Source organism: Poecile atricapillus, chromosome Z, assembly GCF_030490865.1.
Source record: "Poecile atricapillus isolate bPoeAtr1 chromosome Z, bPoeAtr1.hap1, whole genome shotgun sequence".
NCBI lineage: Eukaryota > Metazoa > Chordata > Aves > Passeriformes > Paridae > Poecile > Poecile atricapillus.
Window position 1 is genome coordinate 27,698,466 of NC_081289.1, and position 18,917 is coordinate 27,717,382.

Below are 18,917 nucleotides of genomic sequence, written 5' to 3' on the forward strand. Positions count from 1 at the left end.
ACATCTCTCTCTCCCTGGTATGTGGCTAAACTGGACCTGGAATCAAGTAACTTGAGGGAGTGAAGAAGATGGGGTTTATCCCCTTGCTGCCTGGGAAGGGTGGAAGGCTGGCTGGTGCCTGTGGTTACGCCCAGATAGCCAGAACCGGCACATGTTCATGTCCCATCACTGCATGTAGCAGGGGCTGTGTCACCACACTGCTACTCCCTACAGCTGCATTCATAGCACCTCTTCTATGTACATTACACCAGAGGGAAGGCCGTTAAAGTCTTTAAAAGAAACTCCTTGCCAGCAATTTTTTTCCAGCAATGGAAAAATAAATATTTAATAAGGAAAATGGCACTTGGTTATAGACTGTAAATCTGTTTCCCTTGTGCCAAGGAATACTGCTGCCCTGCTGAACATGTAACTACTGGAAAGCCATTTCCTACTCTGCATCAGTCCAGTTTCTGACAGGAAACCAGTTCTATTTCCTAGCATAGCTGTTCCTGGTTTGAGGTAATGATGCTATAATCCTACATTAACCAAGCAGCTATAGCTAGCAATACATGAGACAGAGTCTGTGATCTACTTCCATTTATTTCAATCAATTTGCCTCAATCACTCCCCAAGAACAAAGCCAGCTCCTTGTTTTGTTAGCAAGTCTTTCCTTATTAGAACTGCAAGCATTGTGTTCAGTATCTTGACCCTGCACCCCAGAGAAAGTTTCTGGAGAGGTCCAGAATCAACCATTTGGTCCTTCAGGAACCAGACTGGACAGATGACCAGGAACCCTCCCACAGCTGAATAGAGAAATTTTTTTTCCTAATCTAAAATGTTGTATTTCTCCAGTCTGAATCTTGTGTCCCCTAGAAGTCCTCCATAGGTCGACTGCTGTATTAAGGTGAAGCAGTTGAGGCTTTAGTGTCCTGACACTCACTTCCAGTTTATTAATGCAGGCTCCTCCTCAGGATAGAGCTGTGGATGCAAAGACCCTTGGGAGAAGAAGCCTTTCCCTGAGAAACCCTGAGTTTTCAGCCTGCTGGTGCAAGCAAAGCCTCACTGCACAGGACCATTATGCCTCCAAGAGCACTTGGTCCTGGTGCAGATATGGGGGAGAAATGCAGCCCTGTTGACAGCCCCTTATTCTAAACCAAGCTGATTAGAGCAAAAGAAAGAAAGTGACCAACTCTGACCCTTGAGGTTAACGCCATCACACACCTGGGGGGGTGAGGCTGTGGAAAAAGGGGATGTCACAACCCTAAAGCACCAACTAAAGCACCCAAAGCCTTTCTACAGGTGTAGTTCAAACAGCCCCTGCAGCTGCCAGTAGTACCCAGCTCAATGAAGGTGTCAGAGCTGCCAAACTTCAGTCGTGGCTGGATTCTACTTGCATGGCATCTTCCACAGGAGGATCTCAAAAGGCTTTGCAATCACTGAGGCAGTATGCTCCGCACACCCTTAGGCAGTGGGCAACAAGAATTCCTGATTTACACAGACGGAGCAGACATCATCAAGCTGGTACCAGGGGATGGATGGTCACTGCCCAGCATTGCTGGGCTCACCAGCGAAAGGCACTTGTGCAGTGAAGAGCCATGTGCTCTGGGGTCTCACAGCTCACCCTGGCACTGGTCCACACCCCGTCCGCTGGGCCCTGTCACACAAAGGCTGGGCGGAAACCCTCGCCAGGGGCTTGCCGTCTGACAACGTGCCAGGGTTGTAGCGGGAGTGCCATGGGACGGAGATACCACATCACCACCCCCGAGGGGTTAATAACCACTGAGAAGTTGTCTGCTGTCTTTAAGGCCCCGATGATCTTCCCGGCATACACATCTTGTACCTGAAAGAGAGAGACAGAGCTACCAGCCATTCCAGACCTTTCACCTTAGGGTCCAGCTATGGTCACTGACATGGCACAGTGGGACAGGGCACAGCAGAGTGACCCAGTGGGCAGCTGCCGCTTCATCCCAGAGGCATGGCGTTAGAGTACTCCCTCTCATCCCCCCCCAAAATGCACAGAGATCTGGGAAGAGGGGGATCCATGTGCCATGGGCCTGCCCTGCTCTGCAGTGTGTCAGTGGGGCTTACCTCATACACAGCATCCTCAGGGAAGTGGAGCTTGGCCAGGCTGGTGGTGTAGTGGAAGGGCATATCTGTCCTCCGGCTGAAGAACACCAGGGCACTGGCAGCCTGGGATAGTGGGCGCAGAAACACCTCGATGTGGGATTTCTCCTGGAGGTGGGGATAGGTAGGTGAGGCAGAATTGCTAGGAGCAGTGTAACTTCTGACTTTGCCCTGTGGGGCTGCTACACCAGCAGGCTCACAACTCCCACAGCTTTCCTGCTCCTGTTTCTCTGCATTGTTTCCCTCTCCCTCTTTATTTTGATGCTCTGTGCTACTTCTGTCTGCTCCGCCAAATGCATCTGCTTTCCCCCTAACCTTGACAATCCTGCGCCCCTGGATTCCCAGGGGGTCCTGGTTGATCTGGATCATCAGGCGGTTCTGCAGGATCTCCTTGGCACTGGGGGAGATGGTGCGGAGATCCGTGGACATGAGGAGCGGAGCTGCCATCACTGTCCACAAAGCCATTTGGGAGCGTGACTGCTCGTAGCTAAGGCCAAAGTTTCCAATGATGAGCTGGAGAGATGATGAAAATATGGAAGAAACAGAAAAAGGTTAGAAACTTGTCTGCTTGTCATCCATGGTGATGCTGCTTCCTGCTGGGAGGGAATGCACAAGGGAAACCTCACACGCACTTTTGCTTCCCCTTAAGTAGTCCACCACTCCACCACTGCCATCACAGCCACAGGGAGATCTCATCCCTGCTAGCAACATACATTCAAATGCACTCATTAACATTCTTTGTTTCACCACTATTTGCCCTCAGGCTGTGCAGGGAAAGATGAGAGCACCTGGAGAACTTCACAGGTAAATTCAAGTAGTGAAGGGTTCATTTCAACCACGGGTTTTTCCCACAGCTTAGCCAAGGGCAACACCAGCCTTGCCTCTGCAGCAACAGGGCTCCTGCTCCTGGAGCTTCTCCTTTACTCTGCCCTTAGAAGGGGATCCCTGGAGATCCTTATCCCCAGACAGGGCCAAAGCACCCATCACCCGGCCGCACCATGTCCGGGTCGTTCCAGTGACCGGGGCCAGCTGCCGGCTGCAGCACGTCCTGGTTTGTGAAGAACCAGTCCACGATGGAAAGTACACTGTCCCAGGAGTCCTGGATGTCATCCCAGTTACGCCACAGGTTGCAGATCTCTGCCAGGAGGGTGTAGTTCACCTGACAAGGAGAACAGTGTCAGGCAGGAGAGAAAAAACTGTTCTGCAAAGTGGAGGAGGCAGGGGCAGCACTGCTGATTGTTGAGACCTGCACTGTCCAGAAAGTGTGTGAAAGGCAGAGGAATCTGGAGAAGGGTGAGGAGAGAAGGGTAAGGAGGCAAAACAGAGTTATATCCTACTATGTCTGGACACACTCCAGTACAATAGAATGTCTGGCAAAACAACCATAGAGGCCATGGAGAAATATGATAAGCTATCAGCTCCAAGAATGAGAGCAGTTCAGCACTGACTCAAGAAGTGAAAGAGGAAATAAGTAAGTACAACCAATTCTCAAGAAACATATACTAGGAAGATTATCCTATTTCAAGCACTGAAACCAGACAGGATTGCCTCACAAGAAGATCGTCAGGACCAACCCCATACCATCTGAGTAGGGTGGAAAGGATATACCCTACAGCCTTCTTCCCACAAACTCCCATCACCTAGCCGTACTGGGACCTGTAAGAGTCCCCAGATGCCTGTCAGGAAGGCCACATTCCCTCTGGGGACCTGCAGCACCATCCAGGGGTGGAAAAATAAGCGGGGTGTAACACCCTGCTCCTGGCGCTCCAGCAAGAGCTCCTCCAGGGCACAGGGAACACAGGCACTTGCCAACAGATGGGAAAACCCTTACCTTGGGGGGAAGACCCCCCTGATACGCTGGCCAGCTGCAGGAGTAGACAATGGGGCGGCCTGTGGCATTCAAGGCCCTCGCCATTTCTGGGTATCCTTAGGGAGAGAAGATGACAACCAGTGAAGGGGGTGGCTGCCAACAGTCCATGTCCCAGTAGCAGCCTTTGTCCCAGCCCACCCAGAAAGGGGAATACCAGGCTAGCCTGGCTTCCTTCCTTACACCAGCTCCAGGGCACACAAACTCCAGCCTCTTTTCCCAACAGTTGCAGTAGGAGACACAAGGGAAGAACTGGCTGGCTGAGTGTTGCTGCAAAGGGCCAGCTGCCCCAACCCAAGCAGCAGGGGGAGGAATGCCAGAGGCTGGTGAACTTTTACCCTTTGCCTGCTCCTCTGCAGATGAGTAGCACCCATCCAGCTTCAGCATGTCCACACCCCACGCTGCAAAGGTCTGGGCATCCTGCTTCACGTGTTCCAACATGGTGCCCGGGTAGCCCCCACAGGTGAAGACGCCCAGGTCACCATAAATGCCCAGCTTCAGGCCCCTGGCATGGACCTGTGAGGAGAGCAGAGCTGCAAGGAGCAAATGAAGGCATCCAAGGTATCTCCCAGGTATCAGGGTCCTCTATTGCTTCCCAGCTCTCCCACCATACTGGCACGAGGACAGAGATCCCCAGTGTCTCCCAGGAGGCACTCACATAGTCAGCTAGAGCCTTAATTCCGCTGGGAAATCTCTTGGGGTCGGGAACCAGCTGTCCGGCCGCATCCCGCTGCTTGGCAGACCAGCAGTCATCAATGTTGATGTACTCGTAGCCCAGCTCCCTCCAGCCATCCTCTGCCAGCCGGTCTGCCATCTCCAAGAAGAGCTGCTCGCTGTGGATTGAGGAGACGTGGCAGGCTGAGACCCTGTGACCCTTCTGCCTCACCAGGTGAGGTAGGCAGAGGGATTTGGGGCTTATCTGGGGGCTCTGGAGGGCTGGTCCGGGCCATAGGAGGGTCTCCAGCGCTTCCATTTAAACCCTGTCCGTGTTTAGTGATCTCACCGAGGGGGAAGCATTTCCCCGACCGCCTGAAAAGCCTGGCCAAATCTTTCAGCTCTGAGGGCTCTCCGTCCCAGCTCTGGGGTGTCTGAGCCTCCCGCCTCCCACGCACCATGCACCCCGGGGCCCAGAGCCAGACGGTGCCAGAGCCATCCCGGGTTCGACCCGACCGAGCCCCATCCGCTGACCTGATGCAGTTGCGGGGATCCGCCTGGCAGTCCACGTTACAGCGGAACCTCTCCCAGGACATCCAGCCCATGGGGGGAGTGCGCGCCAGCCCGTTCTCCAGGGCCAGGGAGGGCAGCGCCAGCGCCAGCACCAGCCCGCTCAGCACCATCGTCTCCATCGCTGCCGCCGGGGCCCAGAGCGACTCTCCCGGCCCGGCCCCGGCCCCGGCCCCGTTCACATGACGCCGTCCGCATCACCTGACCGACCGCCCACGCCTCCCGCCCGCCCGCAGCCACCGCGCCCCGCCGGTGTTGCACCCCGCAGCAGTGCGACCCCATCGCTCCCCCCGCTGCAACCCTGTCAGTATCGCGCCCTGTCCGTGCTGCACCCCACTGCTGCTACACCCCATAGCTGGTCCCCATCAGCACTGCGCCCAGCCCGTACTCCACCCCACTGCAGCTGCACCCCGTTGCTGGCGCCCTGTCACCTCCGCCCCCGTGCCTGCTGCACCCCAACAGCGACTCTGGGGGCGAGGGTTTAGGTCCCCCCCAGGTGGCGACCCCGCAGAGGTGTCGGGCGGAGCGAAGGGGTGCGGGAGGACCGGAGCCAGCTCCGGTCTGGCTGCGCTGTCCCCGGCCCCCCCGCTCCCCCCGGCCGCCGGCGGGGCGGTGCTGCCGGCGCGGCGGGACGGCCCCGGCGGCCGCTGGAGCCTTCCCCAGCCCGGCCGCGGCAGGGCCGGGCTGCCCCGCACCGCCGAGCAGGAGCGGCCGGAGGTGAGCCGGGCCGGGGTGCCGGGGTCCCGCAGGGGAGGCGCTGGGCAAGGGCCAGGTGGCGCCCGGGCCGGGCCGGGCCGGGGCAGGGCGGCGGCGGGGCGGGAGCGGCGGCGGGGGTCGCAGGCACACGACGAACACACATACACGGAAGGGCACACGCACACGGAGGGGCACACACACGCACAGAGACACTCAGCCCCATTGCACAGGCGTGCGCCCGCACACAAAGACACAGAGCCCAGCACGGCACACGTGGGACCCCCACAGCCCCCTCGCGTCAGGGCCGGCCTGGGCCGCCACTGCTGTGCACAGCCTGAGTGTGCCAGGCTGGAAGCTTCCCAGAGCAGAGCACCTCCAGGGAACAGCCTTTCCTTGTGTCTGGTCGGGGTCTTGGGCATTTTTCAACTGGGGTCCGTGCCCCCATGTCCTCAGCCGTGCCTCACAAGCCCTGATGGGAGAGAGGGGCTCCGGGAGGGATTCTGGATGTGGCTCAGCAGTGGGAAGCTCCTAGCGCCCAAATCTGTCCTGGGAGTGGTGGCTGTGGTTTGTTTTCTGCATATTGCTATGTGTGGAGTTTTAGCGGTTGGAAATCCTTTTGCAATTGAACAATCCACAAAGGCTGTGCTGACTGTGACCTTCAAGGCTCTGTTCTCCTTGACTTGCCAAGTCGCCTGCCACAGGGCCTCCACAAATGGGGCAGTGGGGTTCTACAAAACATTTATTTTTTTCTTTTAATAAACCGAAAACAAACCCAGGAGCCAGAAAACAAAGCCACGGGAGCACTGGCCTGAGCTGGCATGGGGCTCAGTCTTTGAAGTGAGTGCATGTTCCCCCAGTTTTGCCGCCCCAGTTTCCAGTGCAGCTTGCCTGCAGTGAGGACCCTGGATTTCTGGGGTGGGAGTGACACAACTCTTAGCTCTGTCAGTCCCAAACTGTTTTGGTTTGTAACACCTTCATCCTTTTCCTCCAACGAAGGATGATGCTCATCACGCTGAAGCTTTGGACACCCTCAGCTAGGGAGCAGCCTGGCCAAGGAAGACAGCGAGGCTTTGCAGTCTGACCTGCACAGCTGGTACGGCACCTTGCACCCCACGATAGTGAACCTGCTGGAGCTGGGAGTTCTGCTGCTAGGAGGGCTGGTGGGTATGGTCCTGCATGGAGACAGGGAATAGAGAACGGGCAGAAGTGTAAGTTCCAGAGCCCTTGTGTCTGAAATAGTCTCCTTATCCTGCCTTCTAATAGAGAGCAAAATGAGTGCCTCGCAGGCAGAGAGGCAAATTTCTTTGATGTGCCCCATTAAAAACCAGCAGAGTAGATCACCTGTGGAATACCAAGTGAAACAGCGGTGTGGGCGTTCCCAGGAAAGGCAGGTGTCTGGGTGGTGAGGCTCGGGTAGTGACCTCCTCTTTGCAGCAGCGAGGAACGAGCCTGCCCTTTGTAGGGGTACCTGTTGAGTTAGACACTGTCCTGTATCAGTGGCTGCTGGAGTCGGGGCTACTTTTTTCTGGGAGCAGGATCAGGCCTCTTCTGGTGGGGTCAGTGACATGCTCCTCGCACCAAGACAACCTCTTCCCCCTCTCCTCCTCTGCTCCTAGGTGGGGCGATGAAGCTGAATGAGCGGAGCGTGGCCCACTACGCCACCTGCGACTCACCCGCTGACCATGCTGGCTTTCTGCGCAAGCGGGTGGAGCGGCACCACCACCATGCCCACCACCATGGCACCTCCTACCAGCGCCGCTGGTTCGTCCTCAAGGGCAACCTCCTCTTCTACTTTGAGGAGCGGGAGAGCCGGGAGCCCATGGGGCTGGTGGTCCTGGAGGGCTGCACTGTGGAGCTGTGTGAGGCCGCTGAAGAGTTTGCCTTTGCCATCCGTTTTGATGACGCTGGTGCCAGGGCTTACGTGCTGGTGGCTGACGGGCAGGCTGCCATGGAGGCCTGGGTGAAGGCACTCTCACGGGCCAGCTTCGACTACATGCGGCTGGTGGTAAGGGAGCTGGAGAAGCAGCTGGAGGAGGCCTGCAAGAGCTTGGCTGCTTGCCGTAAATCTCCACAGAGGTCCTCCTCTGGCAGGAAGAGGCATCTCTCCAACCCTGCCTTGCAGCCTCTCCAGGAGAAGCCCACCACCCTGGAGAATGGCTACTCCACGTGGAGTAGTGGTGGTAGTGTCGCCGGTGGGGCCACCTGCAGTGACCATGATGGGGGACAAACAAAGCCCCCGCCCCTGCCTCCACGCCGGCGCTCGGCCGCCGGCAATGCCACAGGATCCCCAGCACCTGGCCTCTCACCAGCCATGCCGGAGAGCCCAGTGTCACCGGAAACAATCTGCTTCTCCAAGCTGCACAACTGGTACGGGCAGGAGATTGCAGTGCTGAGACGGGAGTGGCAGGAGCGGCAGAAGAGGGGACACCCGTGACTGGGGGTGTAGAACACAAGTCACTGGCCAGCTGATGCCCGGCGGCCTGTTCTGCATGCAGAAGAGTGAAGGACACTGCTTGCCCCCTGCCCTCATGAGTGTCTGAGTGTGCAGTGTGTGTATGCTTTACTTGGGAGGAACCCAAATCTCCTCTCAGCTTCACATTTAATTTCCATGAGGCTTTATACAGCTGGAGAATGTGTAACACCAGGGGAGCCACCTTTATTTAAACTCTTTCTGCTGGAAATAGGAGCTGCCCAAATTAGCACATATGCAATGAACCTCAGCCAACGAGCTTGGCCACTTGCCGTTCTGACATGGTGGATGCTCTGGATGTTTTATCCCCTACCTCTCCTTCACCACTTTTTTTTGTTTTGTTTCTCAGCATGGAAGTTTGCTTTTGACCAGTGGTTACTGTCTGTGGTCTTGTACCAAAGTCCTTCTGCCTTTGTTCTTTTGCAGCAGGTAAGGCTGGGCTCTTATGAAGTGCCTCTGATAGGCCACTGGCCTCAGTGCACGCCTCCAGCCTTGTGCCTCTCACTACAGGATGTATAAGCCACTGCAGCTGTTGCTGGGGCTTTTGCATTGTTTTTTTATTTCCATCTTCACTAACCCTTCTTTCAGCTAAATCCTTCAGGATGTGGATATCATGATCTTGCAACTGTCTCTTTGTGTGCTCATACTCAGCAGCAAGCCTGAAATGGAGACAGAGCTTGGCCTGAAGCCACAGCGAGGACACCGGGAGCTCCCCAGGGCTGATCTGGACTCAGTCAAGTGGCAACCAAGCCTGCTAATATTGCTGGCTCAAGGTTTCTCTGTTCCTAAACAGGGATGCTAAAGCCTCTTTGCCTGGGCAGGAATAAATTTCTCAGCCTTTGCTTAGACCACAGCCCCTGCAAAGTGCCATATAGGGCTCAGTCAGCTCATCAGGCTGCTTGCCCAGGAGGGTGTCCAGAGCCACACTTCTGCAGGGCCTCTCTCTGTGTTGTGGCTCTGCCCAGCTCCTGGCAGTTGGAGGAGAGGCTTCGAAGGAGTGGGGAAGGAGAGAGGGCTTCACTTCTCAGGAGAAGTGAAAGTGTGGGAGTGAGTTGTGGGTGTTGGCAGTGTCTGGGCTTGCCTCTCCAGTGTCAAAGCCATATTGCTGCCTTCTACCAAGCCTGCACCTGGCCTGCAGGCACTTCCCTCTAATTTCATGTCAGCATTGCTTGCCTGATCTCTGCAGCACATCCTGTTCTCCCAGCGGGCTGGGAGGGCTGCAGGGAGGCATGCCTGTTGCCTCACTATGGAAACATCATCATCCTTCAGGAGGTCAGAAACCTTGGCCACAAGGCACACGGTACAAGTAGGTGGGTGCCAAGTCCAGGGACTAGAACACTCTTGGGATGGGGTTTAAAAATCTCACTTATCTAGTTGCATGCTTCCCACCTAAAACAGTTAAACTTGGTTTTATTGTCCTGTTTTATTAAAGAGCTTTGCTAGGAAAGCAAAAGCCCATTTCAGGTCATGGCTGGCTGGGGACCTTTCTGGACTTGAACACACTCAGCTTCCTATTTTGCAATAGCCTGTGGAGGTAGCCAATGCAGAAATCAAATTAGTTCTATTAACTCTTGGTGCCTTTTAACGTGTCTCTGGTAGTTTTGGATGATGAGCTTCCAGCCTCCTGCCTAATTATGGCTTGATGGTATATTAGAGTAAATCAGATCTTAAATTAGATCTTAAAAATTATTTTGGGCAGTGAGAGTGTAACCTTCACTTGTGAGTAATGCAATCCAGTCCTCTCCAGTTCATGGTTGTATTACTTCACAGTAATGGTCTTCAAGTTTGGGAGGATTATTTTTGTTCCGCTTTTGTGAAAACCATTCAGAAAAATCAGGAGTAGGTGGCCATGGGGCAAGGCCCTGGCTTCATCAGCAGCTCAACTGGTTGGACTTAGGGGCTATTTCTGCTTCCCTACCCTGCTGCTTGAAGAGTTCAATACTGCAGCATTCCTGGCTGCATATGTGTCCCTTTTCCCATGCCAGGGCAGCAGCATCAGGGGATTACATTACCTGGTGCCTCCTTGCTTTGAGCATGGGTATTTTGGGACTAAGGTCAAATTTGTCACGGTCAAAGCATTTTCCTGTGGTTTTTGGTTTTTTTTTTTAATATAATACAGAGAGAATATTACTGATGTCTCAGATTAACATAAAGCAGATTGACAGTAAAGACTCAACTTCCTAAACAAATCAAAATGTGGTGGCAACTCCTACGTGAGACCCAGGAATTGTGACTGACTTGAAAGGGAAAATAAATTAACGAAGCCAGTTCTGTCAGAACTGAAACTGAGACAGTATTATTCATTTAAGGGCAGTTTCATTTTTAAGAAGCTTAGTTTGTCTTAATAAGCCAGGATTGTGCCCGTAACACTACTAAAGAGCTTATATTTAATGCTTTAATCTGTCCCATTCAAATGGCACAATTTCCACGCTACCTACCTTGGCGTTAGCACATATCCCAGCTAAATCCCAAATCCTGCAAATGAGGCACTGCGCTCTGCTTTCCTTCTGATTGCGTTTGCAGTAATTTGGTGTTTTATTCTGCAGTGCTGACAAAAAAATGGCCGAATCCTGATTCACATTTATGCTCAGCCCAGCCATCCATGCCTTTGGTAGGTCTCCAGAGCACTGAATGACTTTGGATGTGCTTGATCAAGGCTTCCTCACCATCCCAGGCAGGCCCTTTTTCTAAGTGAAAAGGGCCACAATTGCAGCCATGACTAAATTTGTATGGGAATACAGGTGTTTTAATGACCACTTGCTTCATTAGGCAGGAAGCACCTGAGTGCTGCACTGCCTCCTGGGAGGGGGAGGCAGCCGAGCCAGCCCAGCTGAATTGGTTGTGCTGTCAGTGCCTTTGAAGCAGCCCCTAAGCAGGAGGTCGGGATTTCAGCTTCCTGAGGTTGAACATTTAGCTGCCTAATGGAGCAGCCGGTCTGTCTTTCTGCAGGCAGAGATTGTTACAGGAAAGGCAGAGAGTTTTCATTGCACATTGTCCCTGGCAGCAATATAAGACTCATTGCCAGCCAGGGTTTTTTTTCCAGTTGTTCAGGTTTGGACTGTTTCACCTCCTGTCTCCACTTTCCCTTCTTATTTTTAAAAATAGAGAATGTCTATCTAAACAGATTCCATGGCAAAGGGGGAGCTGAACACTGAAGGTGAATGGGTACTTTTAGAAAAGTACTGAAGTAAGATCCTTTTCTAAGAATTTTCTTTAGGGCTCAAGCAATGAGAGAAAAGTGCTAAAATCTAAAAAAAATTGAAAGAGAAAGGGCAATTCTAACATTGCCTTTGTGAGCTGTGCCAAGAAGGGCTTCTAATCCTGCTAAAATAGTTGATTAAATCCTTACATTTTTCTGATGCTGCCATTTCAGATTTGAGCCTGTGCTATATAATTTCTGCATATCTTTATTTTGTAAAACTGTGTTGTTTTCCACTGAGACCAGGTGAAGAGTAACCTGAAGGTTTTACCCGTGGCCACTCTTAGCCACGTGGTGGACAATCATGACCAAGATCAGACATTTTGTGTTACAGTGGCTACCGCACTGACAGTGCCTGGTAGTCCCCTCAATGTTACCTCTCTCGGCTGCCTTTGTATGGAAGCTGAAAAAAAAACCCCGCTGAAATGCACAGGGGCATCTTTCACCAGCAGCACCAAACTCGTGTTCTCTCCGCACAATTACCTGGAAAACACTACGAGCAACTGCCTTTCCAAGTGCTTCTATTTTAGGTAGGACCTGTTCCTTTTTTTTTAGGAGGCGGTTTTGCATGCGCCTTTGTTTTACACGAGGAACTTGTTATTATACATTGTATTACATTGTTTAGAGTTTGTTTTACGCGCGGAACTTGTACTACGCATCTCATTACATTGTATTTTATGTTTGTATTTTATGCCACGAAGCCGAATAAACCGGTTGGATTTGTAGCCCTTGCGCTGCCATTGGAGCCGTGCGGCCCCGGGGCGTGTCTGCAGGGCCTGGCCATTCCCTCAGAGTCGGGGGGGGGGGCGCGGCCTCGCCCCGCGCATGCGCAGCGCCGATCTCGCCGCCTCCCCATAAACCTCGCGAGATCCCGGCTGACGCCTGGGCTGGGCCGCGGCTCGGGGCAGGCGGGACGATGGCAGCGGCAGCCGGGCGGCTCCTGGCGGCGACCGTGGCTCGCTCGGGGCGTGCGGGCTGGGGTGAGCCGGGCCGGGCCACGGCCGTGCCGCTGGTGCCCTCCCGGGGTGCCACCGTCACCCGCAGCGGCGCCATTTTGCCCAAGCCGGTTAAGGTGAGTGAGGGGCGAGCGGGCGGGGGCGGCAGCGGTGTCCAATCGGGGAGGGCGCAGCTGCCGCGGGCGGGGCGGTGGGCTGAGTGACAGTGCCTGGGGCCAATGAGCGGGGGGCAGTGGGCGGGGATGCGGAAGCGCTCGGCAGCGGGAGGGAGACGGGAGCGGCCCCCCGAGCGGGCGGGGCTCACCCGGCCCCTGCCCCCCGCCTCACCCCGAGCGAGGCAGCGCTGCGGCCTAAGGGGGACAGCAACACCGCCTCGCCATTCCTAAGGCACGGGTGTTCCCTGTCCCGGGCTCCCCTCTCGCTGGTGCGGGAGTATTTGTAATATATTGTACTATAATAAAGCGCGGTGCGGGGGTTGGCACTAGGGACGCAGATTGTTCTTCTGGCCGCTTCCCGGGCCCTCCGCGCGCCTGTGGAGCCGGGAATGTGCCGCTTCAGCCAAAGTGCGACTTGCCTGGATGTAAAGATCCACTTTTTACAATCGACTCCTTGCAGACGCCCTTCGGTCTCCTCAGAGTCTTCAGCGTCGTGATCCCTTTCCTGTATGTTGGTACTCAGATCAGTAAGAACTTTGCAGCCTTACTTGAAGAACATGATATCTTTGTCCCAGAGGATGACGATGACGATGATTAAAGGGTATGTCATTAACTACACCAGCAATCTAATAATTTGTGCTTCCCGTTTGGCTTGGGGTAGGGAGAATCTCAGACAAGGAAATACAGCCAGCAACAGCTTAAAAGACACATTTGCAGTTAAACACATGACACAGATATGTCTTTGGCTATCAAATTTTTTGTTTTGTACCAGAGTAGGCCAGACTGCTATCTGTAATCTCCACACCATGCATTCCTTAGAGACTGGAAAAACTGATGATGTTTTCCATCTTGTCAACTAAATCAGAAATAAAATGTAGTCAGTGAGGGTCTATACTGCAGACAACAGGGAGACTTAAGTGTTCCTACATTACACATCCAAAGAAGTACAACAGAGCTGAAGAGGGGTCTGAAGCACACCTGTTATGAAGAGTGGCTGAGGGAGCTGGGATTGTTTAGCCTGGTGAAAAGAAGCCTCAGGTGCAAGCTTATCACTCTCTACAGCTACAAAAGGAGGCTGTAGCCAGGTAGGGTTCAATCTCTTTTCCCTATTAATAAGCAACAGGACAAGAGGAAGTAGCCTCAGGTTGTGCTAGGGGAGGTTTAGATTGGATATTAGGAAACATTTCTTCAGGGATGGAGTTGTCCAGCATTGGAGCAGGCTGCCCAGGGAAGTGGTGGAGTCACATGCCCTGGAGGTAAGGACATGGTTAAGCACAGGACTTAGAAGTATTGGGTTAACAACTGGGACCCAATGACCTTGAAGGTCTTTTCCAACCTAAATTATTCCATGATTTTGTTCTACTTATTTACCCATTTAAAGTCTTCTGTTTAGAAGTCTTCTTCTAACTTATGGAATGACTCTTAAAACAGAATCACATACTGTCTGAAATTCTCATATAGATGAACAATTTATGAGAATTCCAGAACCCATCAGAACAAACTGGTGGGTGTTACAACACAGATCTCTGGAGTAGTTAGACCATTCAGACTCATTGCAGAAAGGAAGAATGGAAATAATTCACCTTTATCTGCACTATGCTACACTTTGTACCATTTTCTATTACTCTGTTTAGCTGCTCCTGTGTTTGGTGTATTTGATTATTTATAGATCAAAGAAACTATTTTAGAGAAGTTGTTGTAAATAATGTTGATTTATAATCAGTTTGGTGGGTGTATTCCAGTTATTAAGGGGGTTTCCAGTATGCACTGTGCAGCTAAAAGCTAAGACTTAAAAGATTGCTAAAATTTAAAAGATTGCAGACTGCACTGGGCTGTTGGAAACTCCCTTTATGTAAACTCCATTTTATGTAGTTTTGGGAGGATAGACTGCAGCTCTGTAGCATATCTGTAACAGCTTGTTTTTCTATTTGCAGCAATGAAACAGAAGAACAGAAGGGAGAAAGCCATTGACAAAACAATGGTTCCAACATCTGTCACCTGTGTTTTGTCCTTCCTAAAGTGGACAGGGGGCTTTGTATCCCCTTTTGCCAGTGAGTGTCCTGCACATCTCTGTATGCTGGAAAGCTGTAGATCAGAGTTGAAGGAAATGCTTGATAGGCCCTGTGTCCTTGCACACACATGCTCACCTCATCAAAGACTGCTTGGGATGCCTTGAATTAGCAACATGGGAAACACTTAATTAAAGATCAAGAGATTGACATGTGCAACTTTGGTCCTGTGTTTTTATACATTATTTGCCTATGTCCTAGCATTTCTGTCTTAACCCTTCTCTGTCTGTATGTCTGTTCCAGTAGGGAGGCTCTCCTCATGCTTATTTTCTCTTTTGAGTCCTTTCAATAACTACTGTTTTACAGGATGTGGAATCCTAGGGGAAGCAGCAGCCCCACAACACAGTCCTGTTAAAGAATGGAGTGCACATCAACAACGGCACTGTGGTTCAACAATGTAGCAGCTGTATCAGATGGGGACTGTGTCATTAACTTCACCTCACTGAAGATGAAAGACAATTTTATCATCACAGTTAAAACTTTCAGTGGCTTTGGTAAAAGGTTGAGATCACCAGTTGCAAATGAACTTGCTCATGTTTTTTATAGCATTTAATCTCTGAACTCTGGCTCCAAGTATCTAGTATTTCCTAGGTAGTTCAGTCCTTCCTCCTGAAAGAGCCCTAATGTATTTGTTTTCTTCGCTGCATGAACTTCAACACCTCTTTTCAGAAAAGTGTTTGCTATTGCACTTAAATCCTTGTATGATATGACTTTACAGGTCTTCTCTGCTGTTATGGCACAGGAAGAGTATCTTTAGTCACATCAGACCAGCTGTTCTCTCAAAATGAAACCTTGAGAGGTTGGTCAATTATTTCTTTTTCTTAAGCCAGCATTGCCCCAGAGTCTCATGGTTTCTGGTCACTAGATCTGGTCTCTTGACTGGCCCTTCTTCCTTCCTTATTTGTGTTGCTGTTGAAGTGGGAGCAGTGTATAGTTCTAACAACATTTGTTCCCCTCTTCTTTGGCACAGCTTTTAATGTTTGCTCAATAGCTTTCCAGCATGGCTACTGAGAAAGAAGGGAGCCTGTAATCTGAGTAACCCCAAGAGCTGTAGCTAAAGGCAGCTGTCAGGTTCCTGAGTCACTTGGTATCAGAGTTGCCCCCTCCTGACCCAAACCACCTGAGAAGTGGTTGTTCCAGTTTATATGGTCTTGGGAGCCAAACTGTACCTGCTTCTCTTTTGTATGCTGCCAAAATCCTTTTCACTGCTTTGTCCCACAGTCCCTCCGGACTGTGGCACAGAGCTCCTCCTGACTTTGTCAACCCTGTCCTTAAAAATATACCAACCCTGGAGCAAGGTACCTGTGTACACATCCCTGAGGAATGTTGTGTTACAGTCCTCACGGGGAAGAAAACCCCAGTACTTGCAGGATAAAAAGACATTTATTTAGGCTGGAAAAAAAGAAGTTTTAGTGTACTACAAATATCCAGTGCTGGTCACATCTGGAAGAGTTCCAGCACCTAGTTACTTGCTGAAAACCTGTTCTGTCTGGTGAAAGAATAAATTCTCCTTGTCCCTCTCAAAAGAGAACTGGTAATTCCTGATTCAGTGGATGAGGTGATGGCAGGACACCATCTCCTGCTCAGCTTCCTATTCTAGAAAATGGTACAAACCCTTTTTTCCAGGTAATTTCATTTTACAGCAGAGAAATGGACTCTGCTGATGTTTTAATGCAGAAGGATTTATTTCCCTATAGGATTCTATATATACTCTGTGAGAAACTGAGACTAATGTCCAATAAAAACACATGGTCAGCAAAGTCATGGCATGAAACTGCAAGACACTGCATGAATACATCTGTGCCTCAAGCACAAGCATATTTTTGTGAGTACAGTGGCTTTTCTGAAGGCCCACCCTTTTCCTCACAGAGCTAACATCTACAGATGGGGCTGCAGGCTAAGCACAAAGACCCACAGCCAGGTTGTGTTGTGGTTATTCAGCAGACACCCCAAGTCAAGCGATGGGAGAAATACCAGCCACTGAAAATGCACATTGGCAAAACTAGGAAATTACAGCTCTTCAAACAGATCATAATCACTTGCACATGCTCTGGATTCATCTTGTCATTTGGCTCCTAAGATGCTAGAGAATCTCTTTGTATGGATATTTTTTTTTTCTATTGTATAGAACTTTATTTGTAATATAAGGCAGGAAGACACAGAGTCAGTTTCTCAGGGATTGTGGCCCGCATAGAATTTGGACAGAAAGTCTTTAGGCTGCGGGGTTTCCGTCTCGTGGAAGTACCTCATGATGTGAGTCCTCTGCTTCCAGACATGAATGGTTTCTTGAAGCTCCATTTTCCCCTGCACACACACAAAAGAATTTTAGACTAGTTGGCAGTTAGAGCCCAAGTCTAACCACACAGTGCTGTGAAAGTTATTTGATTGAACTTAAAAACACCTACAAAAATAACAGCTGCATCAACAGTTCTGTACTCCTACATGTAGCCTGCATGCATCACCTACTCTGACAATAATACACTGTTCCTGCCTTGGGACTTAAGTTGATTTCTCTGCAGCACAGCTTCCCAGCCCTGCGAAACAGGCAAGAGACTCTGTTCCCTTCTTAAAACTTGCTTTGTTTCTCTCCTGACCAGCATCTCCCATAAAATTCTACACAACATTCCTAACTTTTGAGCACCTCTACTGAATTTGGGTGAACAGCAACAAATGAGCTGCTGCCAAGTGCTTTGCAGTACCACTGCCACTGAGCCATGCAACTTCTTCACAGTTCTATTGTTTTATACTGGTTTTATAGGATGGTAACACAGAGTAAAATAAGACTGCCTGGAATTGTCACCTACCATACTACCTAGGATTCTGTTTCCAGATTTTTTCATCATGTAAAGACAGAGTAACTCTTCTTGAGATGCAAGAAACAAAACAGCTGAGCATGACAGTCCTTGGCTGGAAGCTTTCTAATGCATTAGAACTGCAGAGGTCAGTTACTGTTGCTCAGACACATTTTGAAGCCTGTTGTGCTGATAATTGCTTTGAAGCAGACAGATCTCTCAAGCCTCTAACACCACCAGATGTGTTACAGAGTGTTCTGCCACCCAAAACCAGCTTCCTATCAAGTACTGACACTAATATATGTTTCAGAACCAGGGAAGAAAACCATTTACCAATCCAATAAAGGACTGTAGAGGGTAGAAAATTTAATTTTTAATAGTAAACTAGTGAGCAGCACCTCTTTCTCCTTTCTTTGATTGCTGTTGTTAAAAAAAAAGACAAGCAAGCAACAAAGTATTTTAACTACCGCTTTGCTTGACATACACTTGCTGAATTCTGAAGCCATCTGACCCCTTATAAACAGGTTTGCCAACACAGATATACCAATCCAACTGCAAGAGGCAACCACTCCATAGACAGGCTGGTACAAAGCTGTCTCTTTCCTCCACCACATTCACCACCAGTCATCCACATTCTCTGCAGCTTCAGCAAAACAGAAGTAACTGTACCTTAATAACCAGCATGTCTATCACGCGTGGATCCGTAACGTGGGCATTCTTCATGAACATCTCCCGCACCTTGTTACGCCCCTGTTTCACCGTGATGTCCAGCTGGTACAGGTGCACTAAGAGAAACACAACACCAACTGCGATCATCCACGTCGCTCCGCACTTGTTCCACCGGCAACGTGTAACTCAACCCTAAAAATCGCTACACTGTCACTCGCTCATGCGACGCCCGCCGGCTTCACCAATGTCATTAAGGCCGTTCCGACCTTGAGCCCGCGCGGCAGGCCCCGCGTCCCTCACCCACCCGTGTTGGGCACCTCGCGGTACCAGGCCCGGTACAGCTCCCTGACGCGCCGCTTCGCCTCGCCAAGGTCCCGGCTGAAGATTGGCTTCACAGCGGCCGACACCACCCCCTTGCCCGCCACCGCCATCTTGCTGCGGCCGCCACTTTCCCCGCCGCCCGCGGGAATGCGCAGGGCACGGCAACTTCTCCTATTGGCCGGCTGAGCTGCCACTCCAGCCTTACGGCCCGGCTACCTCTCATTCGATTGGTCGGGAGAAACGCCAATCACTGCTGCTGCAAGGGTTGGGTGGGCGGGTGGGGAGCGGGTGGGCGGGTCAATCCCGGGCCCCGCCTTCTGAGGCGGTCGGGCCAGCGCGGCCCCTCAGAGCCCGCTCCTCCCTCAGGGCAGGGCTGGGGCTGTGCTTTGGAGCGAT

At 51.5% G+C, this 18,917-nt stretch overlaps 4 protein-coding genes across 8 annotated transcripts; 2 read left to right on the forward strand and 2 right to left on the reverse strand.

Moving 5' to 3' along the window:
* Nucleotides 1-39: 39 nt before the first annotated feature.
* On the reverse strand, nucleotides 40-5,442 carry LOC131592733 (alpha-N-acetylgalactosaminidase). Its single transcript, XM_058864464.1, has 8 exons — nucleotides 5,159-5,442; nucleotides 4,629-4,803; nucleotides 4,309-4,486; nucleotides 3,935-4,029; nucleotides 3,101-3,262; nucleotides 2,419-2,616; nucleotides 2,068-2,211; nucleotides 40-1,819 (listed from the first exon to the last, which is right to left on the reverse strand). Exons 1-8 carry the CDS (start codon nucleotides 5,314-5,316, stop codon nucleotides 1,637-1,639), a joined length of 1,293 nt encoding a protein of 430 aa, XP_058720447.1. The 5' UTR covers nucleotides 5,317-5,442; the 3' UTR covers nucleotides 40-1,636.
* Nucleotides 5,443-5,571: 129 nt separating this feature from the next.
* Nucleotides 5,572-12,284, forward strand: LOC131592736 (sesquipedalian-1-like). 5 transcript variants are annotated; one of them, XR_009280697.1, is made up of 4 exons: nucleotides 5,572-5,911; nucleotides 6,887-6,983; nucleotides 7,507-8,789; nucleotides 9,012-12,284. XR_009280697.1 is itself a non-coding variant. In XM_058864470.1 (3 exons), exon 3 carries the CDS (start codon nucleotides 7,515-7,517, stop codon nucleotides 8,322-8,324), a length of 810 nt encoding a protein of 269 aa, XP_058720453.1. In that variant the 5' UTR covers nucleotides 5,572-5,911; nucleotides 6,887-7,098; nucleotides 7,507-7,514; the 3' UTR covers nucleotides 8,325-12,284. The 5 variants fall into 5 exon arrangements, 4 of the variants coding, with proteins under 4 accessions (XP_058720453.1, XP_058720452.1, XP_058720455.1 ...); XM_058864470.1 differs by having other exon boundaries at nucleotides 6,887-7,098; nucleotides 7,507-12,284; XM_058864469.1 differs by having other exon boundaries at nucleotides 7,507-12,284.
* A 124-nt stretch (nucleotides 12,285-12,408) lies between these two features.
* LOC131592744 (essential MCU regulator, mitochondrial-like) lies at nucleotides 12,409-14,898 on the forward strand. Its single transcript, XM_058864481.1, has 3 exons — nucleotides 12,409-12,631; nucleotides 13,131-13,271; nucleotides 14,605-14,898. Exons 1-2 carry the CDS (start codon nucleotides 12,476-12,478, stop codon nucleotides 13,266-13,268), a joined length of 294 nt encoding a protein of 97 aa, XP_058720464.1. The 5' UTR covers nucleotides 12,409-12,475; the 3' UTR covers nucleotides 13,269-13,271; nucleotides 14,605-14,898.
* A 1,946-nt stretch (nucleotides 14,899-16,844) lies between these two features.
* Nucleotides 16,845-18,677, reverse strand: LOC131592743 (NADH dehydrogenase [ubiquinone] 1 alpha subcomplex subunit 6-like). The gene is made up of 3 exons (XM_058864480.1): nucleotides 18,505-18,677; nucleotides 18,201-18,316; nucleotides 16,845-17,043 (listed from the first exon to the last, which is right to left on the reverse strand). The coding sequence occupies exons 1-3, from the start codon at nucleotides 18,629-18,631 to the stop codon at nucleotides 16,912-16,914; spliced, it is 375 nt and encodes a 124-aa protein (XP_058720463.1). The 5' UTR covers nucleotides 18,632-18,677; the 3' UTR covers nucleotides 16,845-16,911.
* Between the last annotated feature and the right edge of the window lie 240 nt (nucleotides 18,678-18,917).